Source organism: Syngnathoides biaculeatus, chromosome 3, assembly GCF_019802595.1.
Source record: "Syngnathoides biaculeatus isolate LvHL_M chromosome 3, ASM1980259v1, whole genome shotgun sequence".
Classification (NCBI taxonomy): Eukaryota; Metazoa; Chordata; class Actinopteri; order Syngnathiformes; family Syngnathidae; genus Syngnathoides; species Syngnathoides biaculeatus.
In genome coordinates this window covers 7,061,421-7,081,010 of record NC_084642.1, presented here as the reverse complement: position 1 = coordinate 7,081,010, position 19,590 = coordinate 7,061,421, and the positions used below count along the sequence as shown (strand labels likewise).

Genomic DNA, 19,590 nt, shown 5'->3' with positions numbered 1-19,590 from the left:
AACCTGACAACACTAATTAAAACAAGTGAATGAATAGCTGAATAAATATAAATTGGACACTATTGTCAATCCAGAACTGTATGTGTGTCCAATATACACTCATTTTCCATAGTATTAGATCCATATACACAATGAAAGTCAATACAAGAACTGTATCCAAAACTACAACTGGTGTAAACAGTTTTTTCCCCCAAACTATGCCCCTGCATGTAGTGTAGTTTAAATAACATACAACATGAAACTCTTTTAATAATCCCAGAAGGTAAATTCACGTGTGACAGCATCCCACAGCAGGTTATGTAAAATAAGTGTATAGAATGAAACATACTAAGAATATTCTACATAGAATGAATGTTTTAATATGGAATTAGACTTGAATTTTGTCCAGCACATAAAAACAGGCATTAAGTCCAGTCGCAGTCCTAGCTAGAATAGCACCCAGTGGGAGACCAGGTACACAAACGAACAGGCTCGCTTACATCCCAGAGAGTTTTAATTTTTATGTTGACTAACAAGTTTACTGCGACCTTTCTTACTTGCTGAGCGGCAGGCGTTGCGGATCGAAATATCCCGGCGAAGAGAAGTGCCAAACAGTTTCCAGTTTGTCAAATGAAAGGACACGCTGCTCAGTGCACCGTGTCCCAAGTCAATATTTCTCACAAATCCCAACACAAGGACGACATTATTTTGTCCCCTCCACCCGAATATCTCCCTTACCTCCTCCTCATGGCTTGGGGAAAAAAACATCATGTGGGCCAACGCAGTGGCAGCCTCCTGAGCAACACAGAGAGCTAGTATATACCGGACCGTCCGTCCTCAGACTTTTTGACTCCTTCCCCGGCAGCACAAGGTGCAGCACTGTGCTCAGCCTTCAACATGGCACGCGTGGGCTTCCACGTCTTCCTGGTCCTGTACTTTTCCTTGCTACACTCCGGCTCCGGACGCCCGCCTCGCATCAGGAAGGCCGTGTCGCCTCGAGCAACCGGTAACCGGGCACGCTCATCGGACGAAAGGTCTCCGTGCACGTCTTGACCTCTGCTAATGTTTTCTGCTTCTCTGCTGCGCTGCAGAAGATGATGACGTGAAGAGCCAGCTTGAGAAGTTGTGGCAGGAGGTGAATTTGCTAAAAGAGATGCAGGCCTTGCAGACAGGTACCAGTCTCCCAAAATAATTGTGAATCAGTTCCTGCACTGCATATCGCTGCGGAGAGTACTTTGATTTTAAGGATTTGCGCACGAGCACGAGCATTACCATTTTAGTAAAGTAAGTAAAACAGAGTATATGTGCATGAATGAGAGGGGCGGAGGGGGAAGCGTGAAGCTCCAGGGAGAAGAGATAGCGAGGGTGGACGGCTTCAAATACTTGGGGTCAACAATACAGCGCAATGGTGAGTGTGGTAAGGAAACGGGTCCAAGTGGGATGGAACAGCTGGCGGAAGGTGTCTGGTGTTCTATGTGACAGAAGAGTCTCCGCTAGGATGAAAGGCAAAGTTTACAAAACAGTGGTGAGGCCGGTCAGAATGTACAGATTAGAGATGGTGGCACTGAAGAGACAACAGGAAGCAGAACTGGAGGTGGCAGAAATGAAGATGTTGAGGTTCTCGCTCGGAGTGAACAGGTTGGACAGGATTAGAAACCAGCTCCTTAGAGGGACAGACAAAGTTGGATGTTTTGCTGACAAGGTTCGAGAGAGCAGACTTCGATGGTTTTGGACATGTTCAGAGGCGAGAGAGTGATTATATTGGTGGAAGGGTGCTGAGGATGGAGCTGCAAGAGGAAGACCAAAGAAAAGGTTGATGGATGTGGTGAGGGAGGACATGAAGACTGCGGGTGTTAGAGAGGAAGATGGACGAGACATGCTTAGATGGAAAAAGATGACACGCTGTGGTGACCCATAACGGGACAAGCCGAAAGAAAAGGAAGACCAGCATTACCATTTTAGGTTAAAAAAGAAAACTACCATTCAGCTCACTCATCAATATGTCACATATCCAATAAAAATCACTTAAATACACTCTTTTGTAGTTTTTGGCAATGTTTTTCACAGGCCCAGCAGCGCGTTGTATCTGTCGGTAAACATGAACAGTGGCCAAATGGTACTGGATGACGCAAAGATGATTTTTCCAACATTTTTTATTGCCTCGGGGCAGAAATGTTTGCGTCAACCAATTTTTGTGATCGTCTTATCCGAGTTAGCTGATTATTTTTCAGTCCTAAATTCTAATAATTAGTCAGGTGCGCGGGATGTATTTACGTAGATTCTACAGAGGATCGACAGAAATGCTCTCGTCATTCGGATAGAGTTGCTGAAAACAAACTGTTTATTGAAAATATTAACATACAATTTTTTAAAGGTCTAATCCAACTGTATGCAGTATAAAGTACACAATATTCTGTCAACCCAGAGAAGCATTAAAACACATTGTGTTTGTTGTCAGTGTGCCTCCGTGGCATCAAAGTTCACAGGAAGTGCTATCACACCGTTGAGGAACCCAAACACTATCATGAAGCGAACGAGGACTGCATCGCGCAAGGCGGAACCCTCGCAACGCCGCGAGACGCCACCGAGAACAGCGACCTCCGAGACTACGCCAAGAGGAGTTCCCCGGGCTCAAAGGACTTCTGGATCGGCGTGGCGGACATCGTGAAAGAAGGCCAGTACGTCGACGTCAACAGTCAGCCCGTCGCCTACCTGAACTGGGACCGCTCCAAGAAGCAACCCACGGGAAGCAAGAGAGAGAGCTGCGTGGCTCTTTCGGTGGCGGCGCACGGCAAGTGGTACGACGAGGTGTGTCGCAGTTTGAAAAAGTACATTTGTGAGTATGTCATTCCCTAAAAGGCCGCACATGTCGATGCTCCACCTATGAAGGTTGATGGATGAAAATGAGAGATAGAACACGGCAGAAATAAAAATGGATACCATGTACAGTGGTGCCTTGAATTATCAGTTTAATGCATTCCATTACCCATTTTTCATAAATGGATAAGTAATATTTTCCTTTGAGCATTGCTATTTTTTGTTGTCTACATGCGTTGGTACAGTGTTTCTGTTCAAATAGTCAATGCTTCATGGGTCGCAACACTGCAACAATCGCTGCTAGTTTTGTTAGCCCATCTATGGCTTTCTGTATTCTGTGTTCGCATCATTAACTCTTATTCGATAGTTCTGGTTTTATGAATCAAGTCTGCATTATTAAAAACACATATACTAATAAATTGGAGCTTTTTCAGAATATTAAATTTGAGATTGAAGATTATAGCTTACTAGGTGTTGTGCTCATGTGAGTCGAGCAGTAAATGATAGGAAAAGGGGCGTCACGGTGGATCAGCTGGTAAAGCGTTGGCCTCACAGTTCTGAGGTCCCGGGTTCAATCCCGGACCCGCCTGTGTGGAGTTTGCATGTTCTGCCCGTGCCTGCGTGGGTTTTCTCTGGGCACTCTGATTTCCTCCCACATCCCAAAAACATGCAACATTAATTGGACACTCTAAATTGCCCCTAGGTGTGATTGCGAGTGGGACTGTTTGTATCCATGTGCCCTGCGATTGGCTGGCGAGCAGTTCAGGGTGTACCCCGCCTCCTACCCGTTGAGAGCTGCGATAGGTTCCAGCACTCCCCGTGACACTTGTGAGGATAAGCCGCAAAGAAAGTGGATGGATGGATAAAAGAATTCTTTGCTGTCTGCTTTTTGTTGAAGTGAGTAAAGTTGACCGTCATCTTGTTGCTTGTATTACAAATTTTTGCTCTCAGCTGATTTCCCATTCCCGAAAAAAGTCGGGTCACTTATAAATCAAGGTACCGCTGTATAATTATCTTGGTAAGTAGATGCTCTATAGATTTTTTACATTCACACTTGTTACTATTCTCAATTATATCGCTAACCAAAACAGCAGCACCCACCGAAGTGCGTGTCCAGCCTCTCAGATGATTTAAAGTATGGAGACTTGATTGCATATCTTATGTGATACCTGATGACGAGTGCACCGGTAGATTCTGAACTCTGATCACTCTGCAATGATGTGCACATTCATATTTGTGTTGCATTTCCCTACATTTAGCCATAAAAGTCTCTATTCTTTAGTTTTAAATGCCAGTTTAAATGTACATAAATTGTAATACGGTATACTATTTTTCGACCGAAACATGCTACAAAGGCTTCCTAATAACAGTATTTGTGGGAAATGTGGAATTGGCAGATACTGTTATTAAAAATCATCAAATGTAACGCAATAAGTGCAGCGTGGCGAGAATAAAAGTGAGTACCACATCAGCTGTCTTTTCACTGTTTCCTTCCCACTGTACAGTATTTACATCAGCGCAAGAAATCATCTTGGTTCCTCCAGACTAAAATATATTATTTCATAAGTTTTCTAGTTTACCCAGTTCTTCCCCGTAATTACAAACCCCGATTCCAATTAAGTTTTGATGATGTGTAAAATGTGAATAAAAAGCTATATTCAGTTGAATCCACTCCAAAGAGAAGATATTTTAACCTCCAACTGGAAAACATGATTGTTATCAACATATATTTTTATTTCGTTGGTGAAATGACTCAAATGGAATAAAAATTCCAAGTGTAGGATTAGGGACTTGACATGGGACTTGACCTGAGACTTGAGACTTACAAAGCAATGACTTGATATTTACCACTGTGTTGTATCACCACGTGCAGATTAGGTTCAGATGAAAACTCTATAATTTTTTTTTTTTTTGGCATGATTGTCTTTTAATTGTTGGCTCTCCAATGAGGATAATCGCAGTATAGAAAATGAATGATTGGATGTTTAATTTTACCTATAAAATGTAGCAATGTAGACAGCTGACTGCTTGCTCTATAATAATATCAATAAAATGATGACGCCAGTTTTGGTTTGCATTTTTCGTTAGCTGTAGGTGGTATTTATGTAGCTTTAATTTCATAAGCATGCAAACTCAAGTATACATTGAAAAAAAAAGATGTTTGAGTGAGGCTTACTTTTAGAACAATTTTTTGTTTTGACAAATACATAAAATTTTGCATTCTCTTTAGGAGTTAACTGATTTACTAAGCACTACACACTATGGGTAGTTTTTATACGTAAAAGTAAAAAATACAAAAATAAAATCCTCACTCAGGGGTTTGTGGCTCGAGGTGTTTTTTAAAAAAAATGTTTATAACGTGTGAGATGGTTCATATGGAGTACTGTCGTGTATATCAATATTCATGTACACATGACATTACTTACATTACGGTGGGGTGTAGAGCGTTGGCCTCACAGTTCTTAGGACCGGGGTTCTAATCCTGGCCCTGCCTCCCTGGAGTTCTCCTTGCCTGCGTGGGTTTTCTCCGGGTTCTCCGGTTTCCTCCCACATCCCAGAAACATGCAACATTAATTGGACACCCTAAATTGCCCCTAGGTGTGATTGTGAGTGCATCTGTTTGTCTCTAAGTGGCCTGCGATTGGCTGTCAGTCAGTCCAGGGTGTACCCTGCCTCCTGCCCGATGACAGCTGGGATAGGCTCCAGCACTCCCCGCGACCTTCTTGAGGATAAGCGGCAAAAGAAAACGGATGGATAGATGTGATTGTTAGTGTGGCTGTTGTCTGTCTCCATTTGCCCTGCGATTGGCTGTCAGCCAGTCCAGGATGTACCCTGCCTCTTGTCCGACCCACGTGAGGATAAGCGGCTCAGTAAATGGATGGCTGGATGACACTTCTGGGAGGAACCACAGGAAAAGTTGTTTTGCCACCTAGCGACAAAAGGTGAAAATTACATCTGAATTAAGCCTTTGACCAACGTCATTGAATTAATCATTTTTTTTGTTTTTGTTTTTACATTGATTACATAGGAATGTAATAAATATAAACACTCTTAATATTTCCAATAAAAGTGATGGAAAATAACGTTGACACGCTTCCGTCCATGTGACGGCACACATCACGCACGCACGCACGCACGCACTCTCGCGTGACGTCAGCGGCAGCCGAATGAAGTCTCGCGCAGGCAGAAACACACCGGCCATTTTTTTCCTCAACAGCACACCGCCGCATCTTCGCCAAGTGGAAAAACGCTGCGCACCACTTCGATACGACTACAAGTTTTTGGACAAGTGTCATTCGGCTCCGCAGGATCGGGAAACACCAACACACGCGGGACGCCAACCATGCTGCCGCCGACGTGCGCAAAGTTATTTCGCTGACATCCTCGTCCGGGCTCGGCTTATCTAAAAAAGTGTCGCACAAATGGAAATGGTGCCCAGCGAGGAGAACCAGTTCGTTTCCAAAGAGGTGAGTCGAGCCGAGCGAGTACCGTCGCACAGTCGACCTCTCGGTGCGTTTAACTCTCCTCATATGGTGACGCCGAGAATGCGAAAATACACGAACGTGATGTCAACGCTTTTAGCTCTTAAAGAAGCTCGCTTGTTTGTTGTAGGCTAACTTAGCTGCTAGCTCGGAACATGACTTGGACGGCCTATCGTGACACGGCTAACTACGACTCCGCACCACAATGAAAACAAAAGAAAGTGAGCTTTTGTCAAAAGATGGCGCTTTAGTGTCAATTCAACGACGAAACAGCGAATTCCGCTTTATAATAGCCACGTCGTTTGGAGTTGACAAGCTTTGCTCCCGATTCTTTTTTTTTTTTTTTTTTTTTAAATCAACTGACAAGTAGCACCCGACAGCTCGCCGACTTGCTCGTGTTGTTTTGTTAAGTCCAAACTTTGGCAACGACTCTCCTCTGCTAATCTCGCATTAGACGTTTTCAATCGAAGTGTACGAATTACAACTGCACTTTTATAACCGTGCATTGTCATTTTGCCCCTTTGATTTTGAAATGACGCTTCCAGCTACATGCTCCCTAAGGTGTGTCAAATAGACTCGGAGAGGCTCATCTGGGCAAATTTAACAACACGACTGACTCTTATACATACTCTAACGTTCTCTTTATCAATTTTGCATGTTCAAAGTGTTCCTCTCTGGCCATCTTACAGACTCAATCGAATTAACCATCATCTGTCCCTGAGCCAGAGGTGGGCAGAGTAGCCAATAATTTGTACTCGAGTCAGACTACTGTGACTTTTATAATAATATGACTCAAGTGAAAGTAAAGTATAGCCCTTCGTATAATTACTTGAGCAAAAGAAGACGAAGAAGAAGAGCCTACAACTTCCAAGAAAAAAAGGAAACAATATCAGCAGTCCAAGTAAGTAAGTACCTACTACCCCGTGGAAAATAAGTAAATAAAAACATTTGCTGAGGGACAGCTAAAAATAAAAATGTGCAACTTAGTATATTGTGCAATAATCACTAACTACAACCACACTGAATTAAATCCTTGTATAATAACACTGAGGAATCCAGCCACTAAAAAGGTATTATAAAGTCAAACAAAACCCTAAAGAGAAAGTTCAAGGCGGTGTTCTTGTAGGCTGAAATGGGGACATTTTTAGGTAGCCAGATGAAAGTGGTTGGGCTGTAAAAAAAAAAAAAAATATATATATATATATATATATATATATATATATATATATTCTAAACATGGACAAAAATACATAAAAAAAAATACCTTTTGTCCCTAAGATAAGTAGGGAAATGAACCCTGCCAGTGGAACTTCCGTGTAATGCTTTGATAAAAATCTTGTATCTTGAAACAAGTCTGTCTCGCTGAATGATATGGAAAGTCTTAAAATACATAAAATTGCATGTTTTCAATAAAAATGAGATAAATTAACAGGACAGGATTTTGCCTTTTTTTTTTTCCACTGTGGCACAGCTGTTTTTTTCTTTTTTCATAATACATGGTCAACATAGATTGAATGTGAGGCCAGGCACACTTTGCCCACGCTGTTGTCATCTGTTGCTTCTGACACGCATTACGTAAATCACTAACTGCAACTTTGTGTGCGATCATTTGACTTCCTAGCTCCGTTTAATTGGTGAAGTATAGTCAAACGTTGTTAGCGGTTGCGTCGGATTGGCGGAACAGAGTCATGTGACTGCCTGAAGCACAACTCTTGTCTGATACATCAAGATAAATACAAATAAAACTAATGAACGGGATTTAAAGCAATGTAATGGATTATAAATTTTGTATGACGACATGACCCGATTTTAATTTATTTTTCTACTTGCGAGCAAAGATTTGTAAAATGATATGCAAAACCCCATAGATGTGGTCATTTATATCATCGCTACGAATCAAGACATGCAGACCGGTAGCACTCAGGCATGTATCTTTATACTATAGAGCTATACTTGTGGCTTGCAACGAGCGTGAGAATGCTGTGATCGCAATATCTATGATCTACTAAGACTTCAAATAACCTCTTTTATATATAATATCTATATAATCGCTTCAAACAACAAGTGTATAAATGGAGAACAAAGAGTATTTTTTTGTTTGTGACAGTGGGCCTTGAGAGAAATCGCAGCCTGCACGTTCTGTTCTGCAAATACCACTTGCGCTCACTTATATAATAACCATACCACACCCTCCTGCTTGAAGCGGCTGTTACTACTACTACAACTTACCGTGTCACTTACTGCTGCTGTTGTTCAACATTAAGCACTTGTAAAGCAAATATGTTTCCCCATTATTTTGATTTAAAAAAAAAAAAAAAAATTCATCTGTGCCAGGATGTTGGTTGACCTACAAAAATTTCCAGTATCCAAACTGACACTTATAACATAAAACTTTATGTATCAGCAATATTTTAAATCACATTTACTTCTGCTATTAAACAAAATAATATATTAGTTTGTTTAATACCACAGAAATAATAAAATACTTCAACAATGAATAAGAAGGGGTGATAAACCTCACACCTCATTTCTTTTAACTGTCACATGGCAAAATAATGAAAGCAACCACTACTGTCATACAGCTGTAAAGAAGCTAATCTAGCAGTTTTATGTCCTTACTCGGTCGGCGCTCCTTCTTATCACCCAGCCCACAGATGTGACTCAAATTCACAGTGCAGACGATAAAAATCAAGTCCTTTGTCTGCAAACGCTGATCAATACCTGCTCTGGCTGAGATGTCTTTGAAGCCACGATTAATGAGAAAAAACACAGGAAGTAGAAACCTGCCAAAATAAAATGTTAGCAGTGCTAAAATAATCAACAAATGTGAAAAAATTGTAAGGTATGTATTCCTGCCCCCAATGATGGTTGAACTCCAAATTGAGGTTGCGCAGTTTTTTTGTCAACGCTGCCAGGAGGGCAGACAAGAGTGCGTACATCCTAATGAGTTGGATAACAAAAATGTCGTTTTAAATATGGACAACACATGTGCAAATGTTTTTTTAATATAACCAATGTACTTCACACTTTAATCAATATTCATTTCACATGCTTGTATCAAAGATCCACTCTCAAAGTAACCACAGATTGCGATTTATCACCCCCCCACCACGTGCAAACGACTCGTGCATAAAAATTAATAATTCAAAGATGCCACATAACTGCTCAAAAGCAAAGCGATATTAACTGCAAGAACCCAGTTTTGAGAGAAAAAAAATTCCCACCAAAGTCAACTCTCTCAACGATTTTAAAGTGTGACTACTACGTTGCTGCATGTCATTCAAAAATCCCCAAATTATTTGGCCGACTTACTGTTCACTCTGCATTGTTGAAGGAGCCTAGTGTGTCCCCTTGTCCTGCCGCTGGTTCAAGCAACCGTAACACATTTGCAACAGGTGTTTTAAGACGTCCATGTTTTTGGAAGACACACAGGACATAACTCTTTATCCACTTTAAAGTCATGATTTATGTGAAGAAGAAGAAAACAATCCCTGTTGATTGTGTGCTTTGGTTGCGATCAACTGGTAGCTCGGGTTAATTACTATAATTTCCATACGTTTATGCTATTAGTTCATATAATGTCTTAATTGTCAGGTTAAATGTATGCTCCACTCTATTAACATGATTGAGTGTCTTAATTGTCAGGTTCAATTTATGTTGCACTTTAACGTGACACCTTCAACTCTGCGCGCTGCATCCCGCTCAGTTCCTTCGATTGTTAAGCAGAGGTTAGTTAGCATTAGCGAGCATCTCACCTGGCTGTGCCATTGTGCCACGCCCTATTCAGGACGTATGTCACTAACATTTAAAAAATTTACGGGTGTGGTCAGTCATGCCTGCAGATATAAAGTTACCGGTGTGGTCCACCCGTCATGCCCGCAGATATAAAGTTGCGGGTGTGTGTTCTGTTTGTAATTATGAGTGTACCCCTTTAAGAGCGGAAGGGGGCGGTGTCAGGTAAACTAGGAAGTAGAAGTAGGCTGAGCAGGAGCTCGTGCTTCCGTGTTAAAGAAAAAAAACGCCAGGCTGTGGTTCACTGCACTGGATCGGTTTTCATGTGCGCTGAGATTGAGCGACAATTGCGCAGTGGCGCAGCTCTTGAGGGAACATTGGTCAAGACTACACAAAATAAGCGCCGCCTTTCAATATCTATGTATTTGTTCTCGTAACAAATTTTACACACAAGATTTTTCGTGCTCAACTGCAGATTTGCGAGTGCGATGCCGCGCAGGTGCAGACGCGCCCGTCAAATGACAGTGAGTGGGACGTGATATTTTCTTCATTTTGAAGGAGTTGGTGCTTCCTTGAAGGACTCACCAATGCCACAAAATCAACCAAGTCTCTATCCTGTATTCTTCTCTAACTGAAAAGTACCTATAAAAGTGATACAAAGTGATGTCTGCCATCCAGCAGTAAACATTATTACTACAACCTAAAATTGTTAGCATATGTTTGAAACATTTTTATAATTTTCCTAAATTAATCTGGGGCTGCTTCAGTTGCCTATCCCTGCTCCAATTTTATTGTGTTCCACTTTGTTAGTTCACTTATCTACCCCCCTCCCCCGTTATTGTTGATGATTGTTTAATAACACCATGATATGAGTAATGTGACAGTTTAGGCACAAAATCACTTGATTTAGAAAACATTGATGGTCTTCTCACGATTTTTTTAATGCAGCCAAATTTGGAAACATGTTTCCTGGGTCTTTCTCTAAGAAGTCTGATGCAGTTTAAATAGCTGTAGCATGTTGTTACCACTAATGGAACCTGACCAGCCAACTTCAGATTTTGCAATGTGTTCCATGTAACTCCCTATATTTGTTTTGTTTTGGACGCCCCAAAACCTTTCCAGGGGTTATTTCAGTGCAATTGTTTGATATTCAAGTGTAGAGTCACATTGTTTTCATCCAAATTTCTGTTAACTTGAACAAATGTCAACTAGAATTTGTCATTTGCGTTCATTGTATAATTTTATATCTTTGCTGATGTTTAAGCATTTCACTGTATTTTTATCAACTGGTATTTATTGCCATGTATGCTAATGCTATCTTTACTGCCTATTAATTGAGGGACAACCGTTTAAAAAAAAAAAAAAAAATCAAAGTTGGTGTTTGTTCTGCGTCGCTCTGCGTGCCATGTTGGCACCCGGTGATTATATCCATGGTAAAAATAACCTTTAATCTCATTTCACTTGTGTGTTGTCAGCTGCAGCTCCTTTATAGAACGTCTCTCGCATTTTGCCACGGTGACAACCCGTATGTTGCAAAATCATGAAAAGAATGTCAGTAGTCCCATTGCTGCTTGAAGAAGCCACTGTTTTCACAAGCAAGGAAGGATTTAGTACCAGTCCGCTTTCACTCGCTTTGTATAAGTGGTCCATGTCTGTGTCCCATCTCATTAGGGTATGTTTTGGAGTTGCAGACAGAGTCTTTTTGATGAGATAAAGAGGAATTCTCAGGTAGCTGTGCCTCGTGTTTGCATGCGCAGTGAGGGTTGAACTGTCACCATCAGCATGTTGGTAGCTAGCTGCATGTGACCGTATGAGGAGCATATTCGGGTCGGGTATGTGATGACTTTGTTTAGAAGAAAGGCCTAAAAAGTTAGTAGCCTGGAATTATATTGCTTTTGTAAAGGCTCTCTAGAAACAATTTCTCACAGCTGCAGCTGTAAGATACTACAGTACATACAGTAGCTAGCACCTGTTGTATCTCGCTGATGATTGGCTACGTGTCAACCTAACTTAGCACGCTTTTGTTGACTCTGCATGATCAGTTAAGTGCAAACCGACTTGCATTAATATTGGCTAAATATGTATTGTGTCAAAACATGGACAAATGCAATAAGTTGAAATCTATTGACTGTGTCACAAATGTTTATCAAATACATGTTATTTTGCAATACATATCTTTTATCACTTGGCCTTAATTGAGACGTGCGTGCCACATTCTTGTGGCACCATGTTTGTCCTATGTGGGCCTATGGAGGTCCTTAGTGCTGCAAAGCATGCTGGGAGCATGTAAATAGCATTCAAGGTGCATGTTTTGCCAATTATTTTGTGAGTCATTCTTGTACTTGTTTTATCATTTGCTAGCTATGGTATTCTGCTTGCTGTGTGATTTTATTTTCGCGGTGACACCGTGAGTGTGTACATCGTCAGTAATGACCTGCCAACACAGGCAGTGTGTGGGGCAATGTAAGCTGCTTCTGCTTACAGGTGTGAAAGGCAATTGTTCCTCACTGCCTTGTGAGTGTCATCATATGGTAGCTTATATACACGCTAAAACACATGCTGGCATGCATGCAAACTGTGTAACTAGTGTTTTTGAGTTTACTTCATTGGACAAGTCACACAATTGTGCACATAAGGTAGGCTATCCATTTTGGAGAAAATTTAAGACTTTTAAGTGCATCCATTATTTGCGGATTTTCATTATTCGCGGGGGTGTAACGAACGTAACCCCTGCGAATAACGGGGGAACAATGTACACCGGTGGTGTCAAACTCATTTTTGTCACGGGCCACATTGTAGTTATGGTTTCCCTTAGAGGGCCGTTATGACTGTGAAACCCAAAAAGTCTTTAATCTCGTCATCATATTTATAAATAAAATTTGAAATTATGGGACAGATTTTAGCATGGATCACGGAGGTTAGCGCACATGATTTGCCTTCGGGGGCCACATAAAATGATGTGGCGGGCCGGATCTGGCCCCTGGGCCTTGAGTTTGACACCTGTGCTGTACACGGAGAAAACCCACGCAGGCACGGGGAGAACATGCGAACTCCACTAAAGCGACGGGGGACTGGAGCCTGGGTCCTTAGAAAAGTGAGGCGGATGTGCTCACCAGTTGTCCACTGTTCAACATACTCGATAAATCGACATTCGAAATCGTTTTCAATTAATTTGATAATTAGTTAGTTGTCCATCATTTGTTGCACCTCTAGAGGCATTCTTCCAAAAGAGAGGATACTGTTGAATGAAGGACTTGCTTCCCTGAGTCTACTCTTGAATCCCCTCGGTTAACATCATCCATCCATTTTTCAAGCTGCTTATCCTCACAAGGGTCACAGGAGTGCAGTTAATCAAATTGCCATTAAGATATGAGCTTTTACATCTCACACGTTGTTTGTAATGTTGCAGTATTTAAAGGTATTTCCAACAGTTACCGGGACATTGTGGCCTCTACGTTTCCTGCATGGGTGCCAGCCTTCTCCTACTCAAGCGTGAACCAACAGTATGTTGACAAATGTTGTACCCAGTGCATCATGATAACATCACTTCCTGTAGCCTCCTCGCCACAGTCTTACTCAAACATGCTGGTCTCGAATTTATGGGGCTCGTGGCCAAACCATTTCACTCACTTTTTTAGCACTAGTCTTTACTGTTCAATGAGTGTATTTTACATAACCCCATTTGTTGTGTTTTGTTTGTACCTGTCTGATTGTCTCTGCCTCTTGTCCAGTTTGTGGATTAAGAGCGTGAGCAAAATTATGGGATGTGATGTGTTCAAATGGTGACACATTTGTACCAGTGCCATTTGTATAGTTTGACACCCTTGTGTGATCGTTGGTTATTGTTGTTTCAATTTAAATGCTGGATAAACAGTAACTGTATACAGCAGGCAATTTGATTCATTCATTGTCACAAGATTCAAAATGAGACATTCTGTCCATTTTTGGTCATGTTTCATCAACCAAGAAGTTGTGTTCGTCAGCCATAAGGCCAGAAAAATAATATTGTGAACAAATAAAAAGCCCGATCTGTAAACTTGCCCTCTCCGTGCCAAGGACGCATTTGAATATGGCTGGATAACCTGCTGTTGTACATTTGTCAAAAATGTCACTCTACTTGTATAAGTAGGTTTGGGCCATAACGCAGCATGGCGTGAGGTGTGTTCTGACTCATGTTGAACAAGCATTGTGAAATAAATGGGAGTTGAAATTCACCCCAGCTTTGAACAGACTAAACACAGGATGGGGGAAGAAAATGGGGGCTGTCCAGTCATGGTGACAGTTTTCCCGTCGTCTTGTATTACAGATCCAAAAAGCCGCAGAGGAGCCCAGAGTGCTGTGCATAATCCAGGACATCACCTGTGCCAAGACTGTCAATGAGCGGTTGACCTTCAACCTACCTGCGTCCACCTCTCTCTCTAAACTCTACGAAGATGTTGCCCATAAAGCAGGATACGTCAACGGCTCCTTTGAACTTGCCTGGGGAAACGCACAAGACATGGTTGGGAAATTTTACACGATGAAAATAAATTCAATTGCGGTACCAGTCCAATTTTTCCAATTCTTTTTAGCGTTAACATAGTCTCATGACATTTGTTCCCTTGAGGCTGTCCTGTAGCTGAACCTTAGTTTCCTCGATGCAGTGTTGAAAACTCACACATGGCCTAGCAGTTTCATTAAATAGTGGATGTGGACATACTATTATTCACATGTTCACAAAATAAATATAGAGCGGAAGTTTTTGCCGAATGTGATTGCTCGTATTTACTGATGCTGAATAATATAGAAGGAAGACAGTATGTCTTTTGTGTACATACTGGCCCTTTTTCTTAGAGGAGGCCAAGCTAATCCCACTGCTGATCCAGTTCAAAGCCTAGGTGTTGTGCCTGTTGTTACCTTATTGAGTAGGTCAGTGGATTAAGCTGCTGTATGTTTCCGCTGCAGCTTTTGCTTGCTCATCCTCAGCATGGCCATCAGGTGCCGTCGAGTGTGCACGTTTGCTTCAAGCTATCGTGCATTTTTTCATACAGATGAATGCTGATACTTATAGACGGATAATTATTTTGCATGTTGGCTTAACGGAGTCATCACACAACTGAGGGTGTGCTTACTTGCTTTAATTTTTTTTTGTCAAAACTGAGTGTACCTGAAAGTATCACCTCCGTGCATCTAGAATGTACACAAACTCATTTTACGTAAATGACGGCATTCAGTCATGAAATTATGCTGCGCAAGCAAACCACCTTCAGATGAGGCTCACTAGTATTAGCTGACGTGCTAACCTGCCTAAATAAAAGGCTAGCACAAACTGTCATCACACATAGAGTCCCTAACACTTAAAGTAGTATTAAGTCATTCAACTCAGCATGTGGCAATGACATACAATAATGCATTTTAGGGAATATACCAACTTTAACAAAAGGGCGCTCCTGGAGTCGAAAGAAAAATGCTAGTTAATGTAAAAAGGGAAAATGTCTGACGCTTTCTCCTTTTGTGCATCCAGACACCCCTGGAGCACAGTGGCGAGGTGTCACTTCTGGATTCTGGGTTTGAACCTGGTGGTAAGAGGAATTTCCTCCAGCTAACAGACAAAGATGGAGAACAACCCCATGTTGCTTTGGTGAGTGGTGCACAGATTATTAAATGGAAGGCATTGCTTGGCTTTAACCAAGCAAAAATGTAAAGGTCTTTCATTGAATAATTACAACCAACCAAGTTGTTTGCTTCACATCTATGAACCATCCTGAAGTAATTTCGGGGTCAAGATTTGGCTTTTGTAAATGAAAGAAAACCACTGAGGAATATTGGCAGTACTGGAATCTGTAAAGATAACGAGTGGGGATTTACCATAATTCCTGGCCTACTGAGCGCACCTGGTTATAAGGCTCACGCAGTGTATTTGTAAAGGAAATACCATTTGGTACATACATAGGCCGCAGCCGTGTAAAAGCCGCAAGTGCCCACATTGAAACCCACATTGAAACAAGATATTTACAAAGAAAGATGGTATACAGAGTGTTTAACACTCGTGCCGCCGCGTTAACAGAAACATACTGGGAAGAATCACTAAGACACGGCAGTAACATGCTAGCACAGAGCTAACGCGACCAGACCAGTAAAAGTCACTTCCTCGGCACATATATTCAGTCTAACTCTTACGTTTCCCATTCGAGTTTCCCCTTTCAATCGAGTTCTCCCTTGCGGCCGTTAGGAAAAAATGCACAAATTAACCTCATCACCACGTAAGCCGCAGTATACGAAAGCGTATGAAAAAAGTCGCGGCTTATAGGCCGGAAATTACGGCACTCATTTTTAAACGTAAATGTCACTACAATGTTTACTAGTAAAATCTCACGCATTTCCATACATACAATGCTAACAGCATTTATGAGTACAGAATTTATTGGCTTTACAGACCACCTGTTTATTTAGACAGCTGCTTGTAACTCAGGTGTAACGAAAAAAAGGCTACAGTTGCTTGTGAGCGTAAGGTTTGGACTCAGGGGTATTGGAAATTTGTCATGATGCCACATGAGTCTTGAATGACTCTGTTCTAGGGTCAGGTAAGCCGAGAGGAGAACAACGTAATATAGCCATCATGTGTAGTATTTACTGTACACATGTTTGTGGCTAATGTTTTGATCAATGCCTGTTGCAGTGGATCAAGTCCAAGTTCAGCAGTCATGGAAGTTTGACTCTACTATATGTTGATGGAATAATTTAGGTTGTGTTTTTCCAAACCTTAAGTTTCTTTCTCTGTGTTTTGACACATTCAGGATGAGTTGGGAGCAGCCGATAGCAGCGGACTTGACGACAGCTCCCAGGAGCGATTCATTGGCCCCCTGCCCAGAGACGGCACCGTGGGTTGCAGTGGCGACTGCAGTAGCCCCTCTTATTCTTACACTTCGATCCTCAACAAATCTGAGACAGGTGAGGCATTGCTATCTTTAAAATGTGTCATAATATTAATGTTTTTACACATTTAGCTGTCTTCTTAGTTTTGACCCTCTCACCCACTTTAGGTTACGTGGGTTTGGTCAACCAAGCAATGACCTGCTATTTGAACAGTCTCTTGCAAACACTGTTCATGACCCCGGAGTTCAGAAATGCACTGTACAAGTAAGTAAGGCTGGACAGTAAACAAACATCTATTTAGCACAGGTGATGCATTCCAGATCGACCCACAATAGGTGAAAATCCAGACTGTAGCGTGAGAGACCCTTTGTAAAATCCATCCATTCATTTTCCGCACCACTTATGCTCACAAGGGACGCTGGAGTGCCAGAGCCTATCCTAGCTGTCATCGGGCAGGAGTCAGGGTACACTCTGAACTGGTTGCCAGCCAATCGCAGGGCACATTTAGACGGGCAATAGTCACAATCACAAACTTTTCCCGCTCCCTCATGATTTAATCACATTGAAAGTTAAGTTTTAAACATATTGTGAATATATTTGAATATAAAAAAACAAAAATATTTCGTATTATAGAGTCCGTGTATAAATGTGCTTTGAGTAGTTCCATTTTAAGTACGGTTTTTCAGTAACCTTTTAAAATAACTTCAACTCAACTTCAGCTGGGAGTTTGAGGAATCTGAAGAGGACCCAGTCACGAGCATTCCCTACCAGCTGCAAAGGCTTTTTGTTCTTCTCCAGACCAGTAAAAAACGTGCCATCGAGACCACGGATGTGACGCGGAGCTTTGGATGGGATAGCAGTGAAGGTAAGAATTTTGCACTCTCCCACGGCAGGAGTTGTTGTTTGAGGGAGAAACATCACATGGCGTGGCTTTTATTATTCTTTTTTTATTTTTATCCCAGCTTGGCAACAACATGATGTGCAAGAACTTTGCAGGGTCATGTTTGATGCCCTCGAGCAAAAGTGGAAGCAGACAGAACAGGTGGGAGAAAAACAACCAAAAATCCCCCCCACTTCATAAACAAAACAAGACTTTTTGTGGGAGAAAAAAAAAATAGTGACTAGGACAACAGGAGGGTTTGACACTTAAATTTTTTATTTTTTTAATAGCTCACAGGCCAGGAAGAATTGTGAACACTTACGCCTGTGTCTATGTAGACCACATGGCTACTCATGAGACAAATAGGCTTGTGATTACATTTTTCAAATGTGACGTGCTAAGTATCCTATGTAAAATTATTTTTATCAGCTCAGTCTTGAGCCTCCTTGAAAAATAAACACTCCTGTAAAATCATTAGGCCAAATGTCAGTCAGAGGCTTTAAAAATGTTTTTCAGTGTGTTCTGTGTTACTGAATACAGTATGCCTTTGGCGACCATGCAAATTGACAGATTTTGCTCTCCCAAGTATTTTTTTTTAATTTACCGTATTTTCACGATCGTAGTGGTCTTAAATAAATAGCTTAAATAGCTTTTTTTTATTTTTTTAAAACCATTCCTGTCTTCAATTTCTTTGTTGGATTTTCACCATGAATCATTTCAGTGAAGCCCTGTCTGCATTCCTCTCTTCAGGCTGACTTGATCAACCAGCTGTACCAGGGGAAACTCAAGGATTACGTCCGTTGTCTGGAGTGCGGCTACGAGAGCTGGAGGATTGACACGTACCTGGATATTCCTCTTGTAATAAGACCCTTCGGGGCCAGCCAGGCCTATGGCAGTGTGGTACGTCCACATCTATATTCACTTTACCCACGTTGTACATAATGGTGTCACAAGAGTACTAATTTAAATAAAATTGAAATCCGTGTATAATTTTGGTATTCCAGGAAGAAGCTTTGCAAGCATTCATCCAGCCAGAAACTCTAGATGGGCCCAACCAGTACTTCTGCGAACGCTGCAAAAAGAAATGTGATGCCCGGAAGGTGAGCTCAATATAAATGACACTGCACAATCTCTATGCAGAATGCGGAACCCATCTGAAAAGTCACTTATTCCTCGAATTTACCCATTTCTCTACAGGGTTTAAGGTTTCTGCATTTTCCGTACCTGTTGACACTGCAGCTGAAGCGATTTGATTTTGACTACACCACTATGCATCGCATCAAGCTCAATGACAGCATGACATTTCCTGAGGAACTTGACATGAGTCCATTCATTGACGTGGAGGATGAGGTGAAAGCTTTAGTGGAGTAACCTGTATATTGGCGATTTACAGATTTTAGCCTACTGAATGTGTTTAAATCCCAAATGTCCACCTCAATATAGCTCTCAATTTTTTTCATAGTTGTGCCTGTCGATTACTTGTTTTGGACTATTTCAATAGTGGTCTGTTTAAATGGCATTGGTAGAAGTCACCTCAGACGGAAAGCTGCACTGACAGTGGAGCAGAGAATGAGGGCAGTTGCCACAGTGACCAGATGAGCAATGATTTCTCCACTGATGATTGCGTGGATGAGGGCATTTGTCTGGACAGCACTGGCAGCACAGAGCGGGTCTTGAAAGCAAAGGTATTTGCCTGAGAAATCTGTGTTGTTGTAAGAAAAATAGGTGCTAATAATTACAGTGACTCAAACTGTTTTTACAGCAGTGTGAAAAAGTATTGGATCTCTCCTGAAATTATTACATTCTTGCAGAAGAGTTCAGAAATTAGGTAGTTGACATTAGTGT

At 41.5% G+C, this 19,590-nt stretch overlaps 2 protein-coding genes and 1 long non-coding RNA gene across 4 annotated transcripts in view; 2 read left to right on the top strand and 1 right to left on the bottom strand.

Annotated features, from left to right (window-relative positions):
- The first annotated feature begins 876 nt into the window (after nt 1–876).
- clec3a (C-type lectin domain family 3, member A) lies at nt 877–2,835 on the top strand. Its single transcript, XM_061813966.1, has 3 exons — nt 877–985; nt 1,071–1,151; nt 2,438–2,835. Exons 1-3 carry the CDS (start codon nt 877–879, stop codon nt 2,833–2,835), a joined length of 588 nt encoding a protein of 195 aa, XP_061669950.1.
- On the bottom strand, nt 2,749–9,880 carry LOC133497793 (uncharacterized). The gene is made up of 3 exons (XR_009794106.1): nt 8,898–9,880; nt 5,223–5,725; nt 2,749–2,860 (listed from the first exon to the last, which is right to left on the bottom strand). It is a non-coding gene; the product is annotated as an uncharacterized LOC133497793 (long non-coding RNA).
- The window catches only part of usp47 (ubiquitin specific peptidase 47), a 26,380-nt gene continuing 12,726 nt past the window's right edge, over nt 5,937–19,590 (top strand). The window contains exons 1-11 of one of the 2 annotated variants that reach the window (XM_061813963.1): nt 5,938–6,263; nt 14,317–14,511; nt 15,514–15,630; nt 16,787–16,940; nt 17,033–17,129; nt 17,585–17,730; nt 17,828–17,907; nt 18,496–18,645; nt 18,750–18,845; nt 18,943–19,095; nt 19,272–19,430. In XM_061813963.1, coding sequence (XP_061669947.1) covers nt 6,219–6,263; nt 14,317–14,511; nt 15,514–15,630; nt 16,787–16,940; nt 17,033–17,129; nt 17,585–17,730; nt 17,828–17,907; nt 18,496–18,645; nt 18,750–18,845; nt 18,943–19,095; nt 19,272–19,430 — 1,392 coding nt within the window. In that variant the 5' untranslated portion in view covers nt 5,938–6,218. Of the gene's footprint in view, nt 6,264–14,316; nt 14,512–15,513; nt 15,631–16,786; nt 16,941–17,032; nt 17,130–17,584; nt 17,731–17,827; nt 17,908–18,495; nt 18,646–18,749; nt 18,846–18,942; nt 19,096–19,271; nt 19,431–19,590 lie in introns of both variants that reach the window. The other variant, XM_061813965.1, reaches the window with a different exon arrangement.

What these genes read in the sequence shown, in the direction of transcription:
- clec3a (XM_061813966.1), top strand. Translation starts at nt 877, where the DNA reads ATGGCACGCGTGGGCTTCCACGTCTTCCTGGTCCTGTACTTTTCCTTG. An exon ending in CGTGTCGCCTCGAGCAACCG is followed by an intron (nt 986 to 1,070) that starts GTAACCGGGCAC and finishes GCTGCGCTGCAG; the next exon opens with AAGATGATGACGTGAAGAGC. An exon ending in GATGCAGGCCTTGCAGACAG is followed by an intron (nt 1,152 to 2,437) that starts GTACCAGTCTCC and finishes GTTTGTTGTCAG; the next exon opens with TGTGCCTCCGTGGCATCAAA.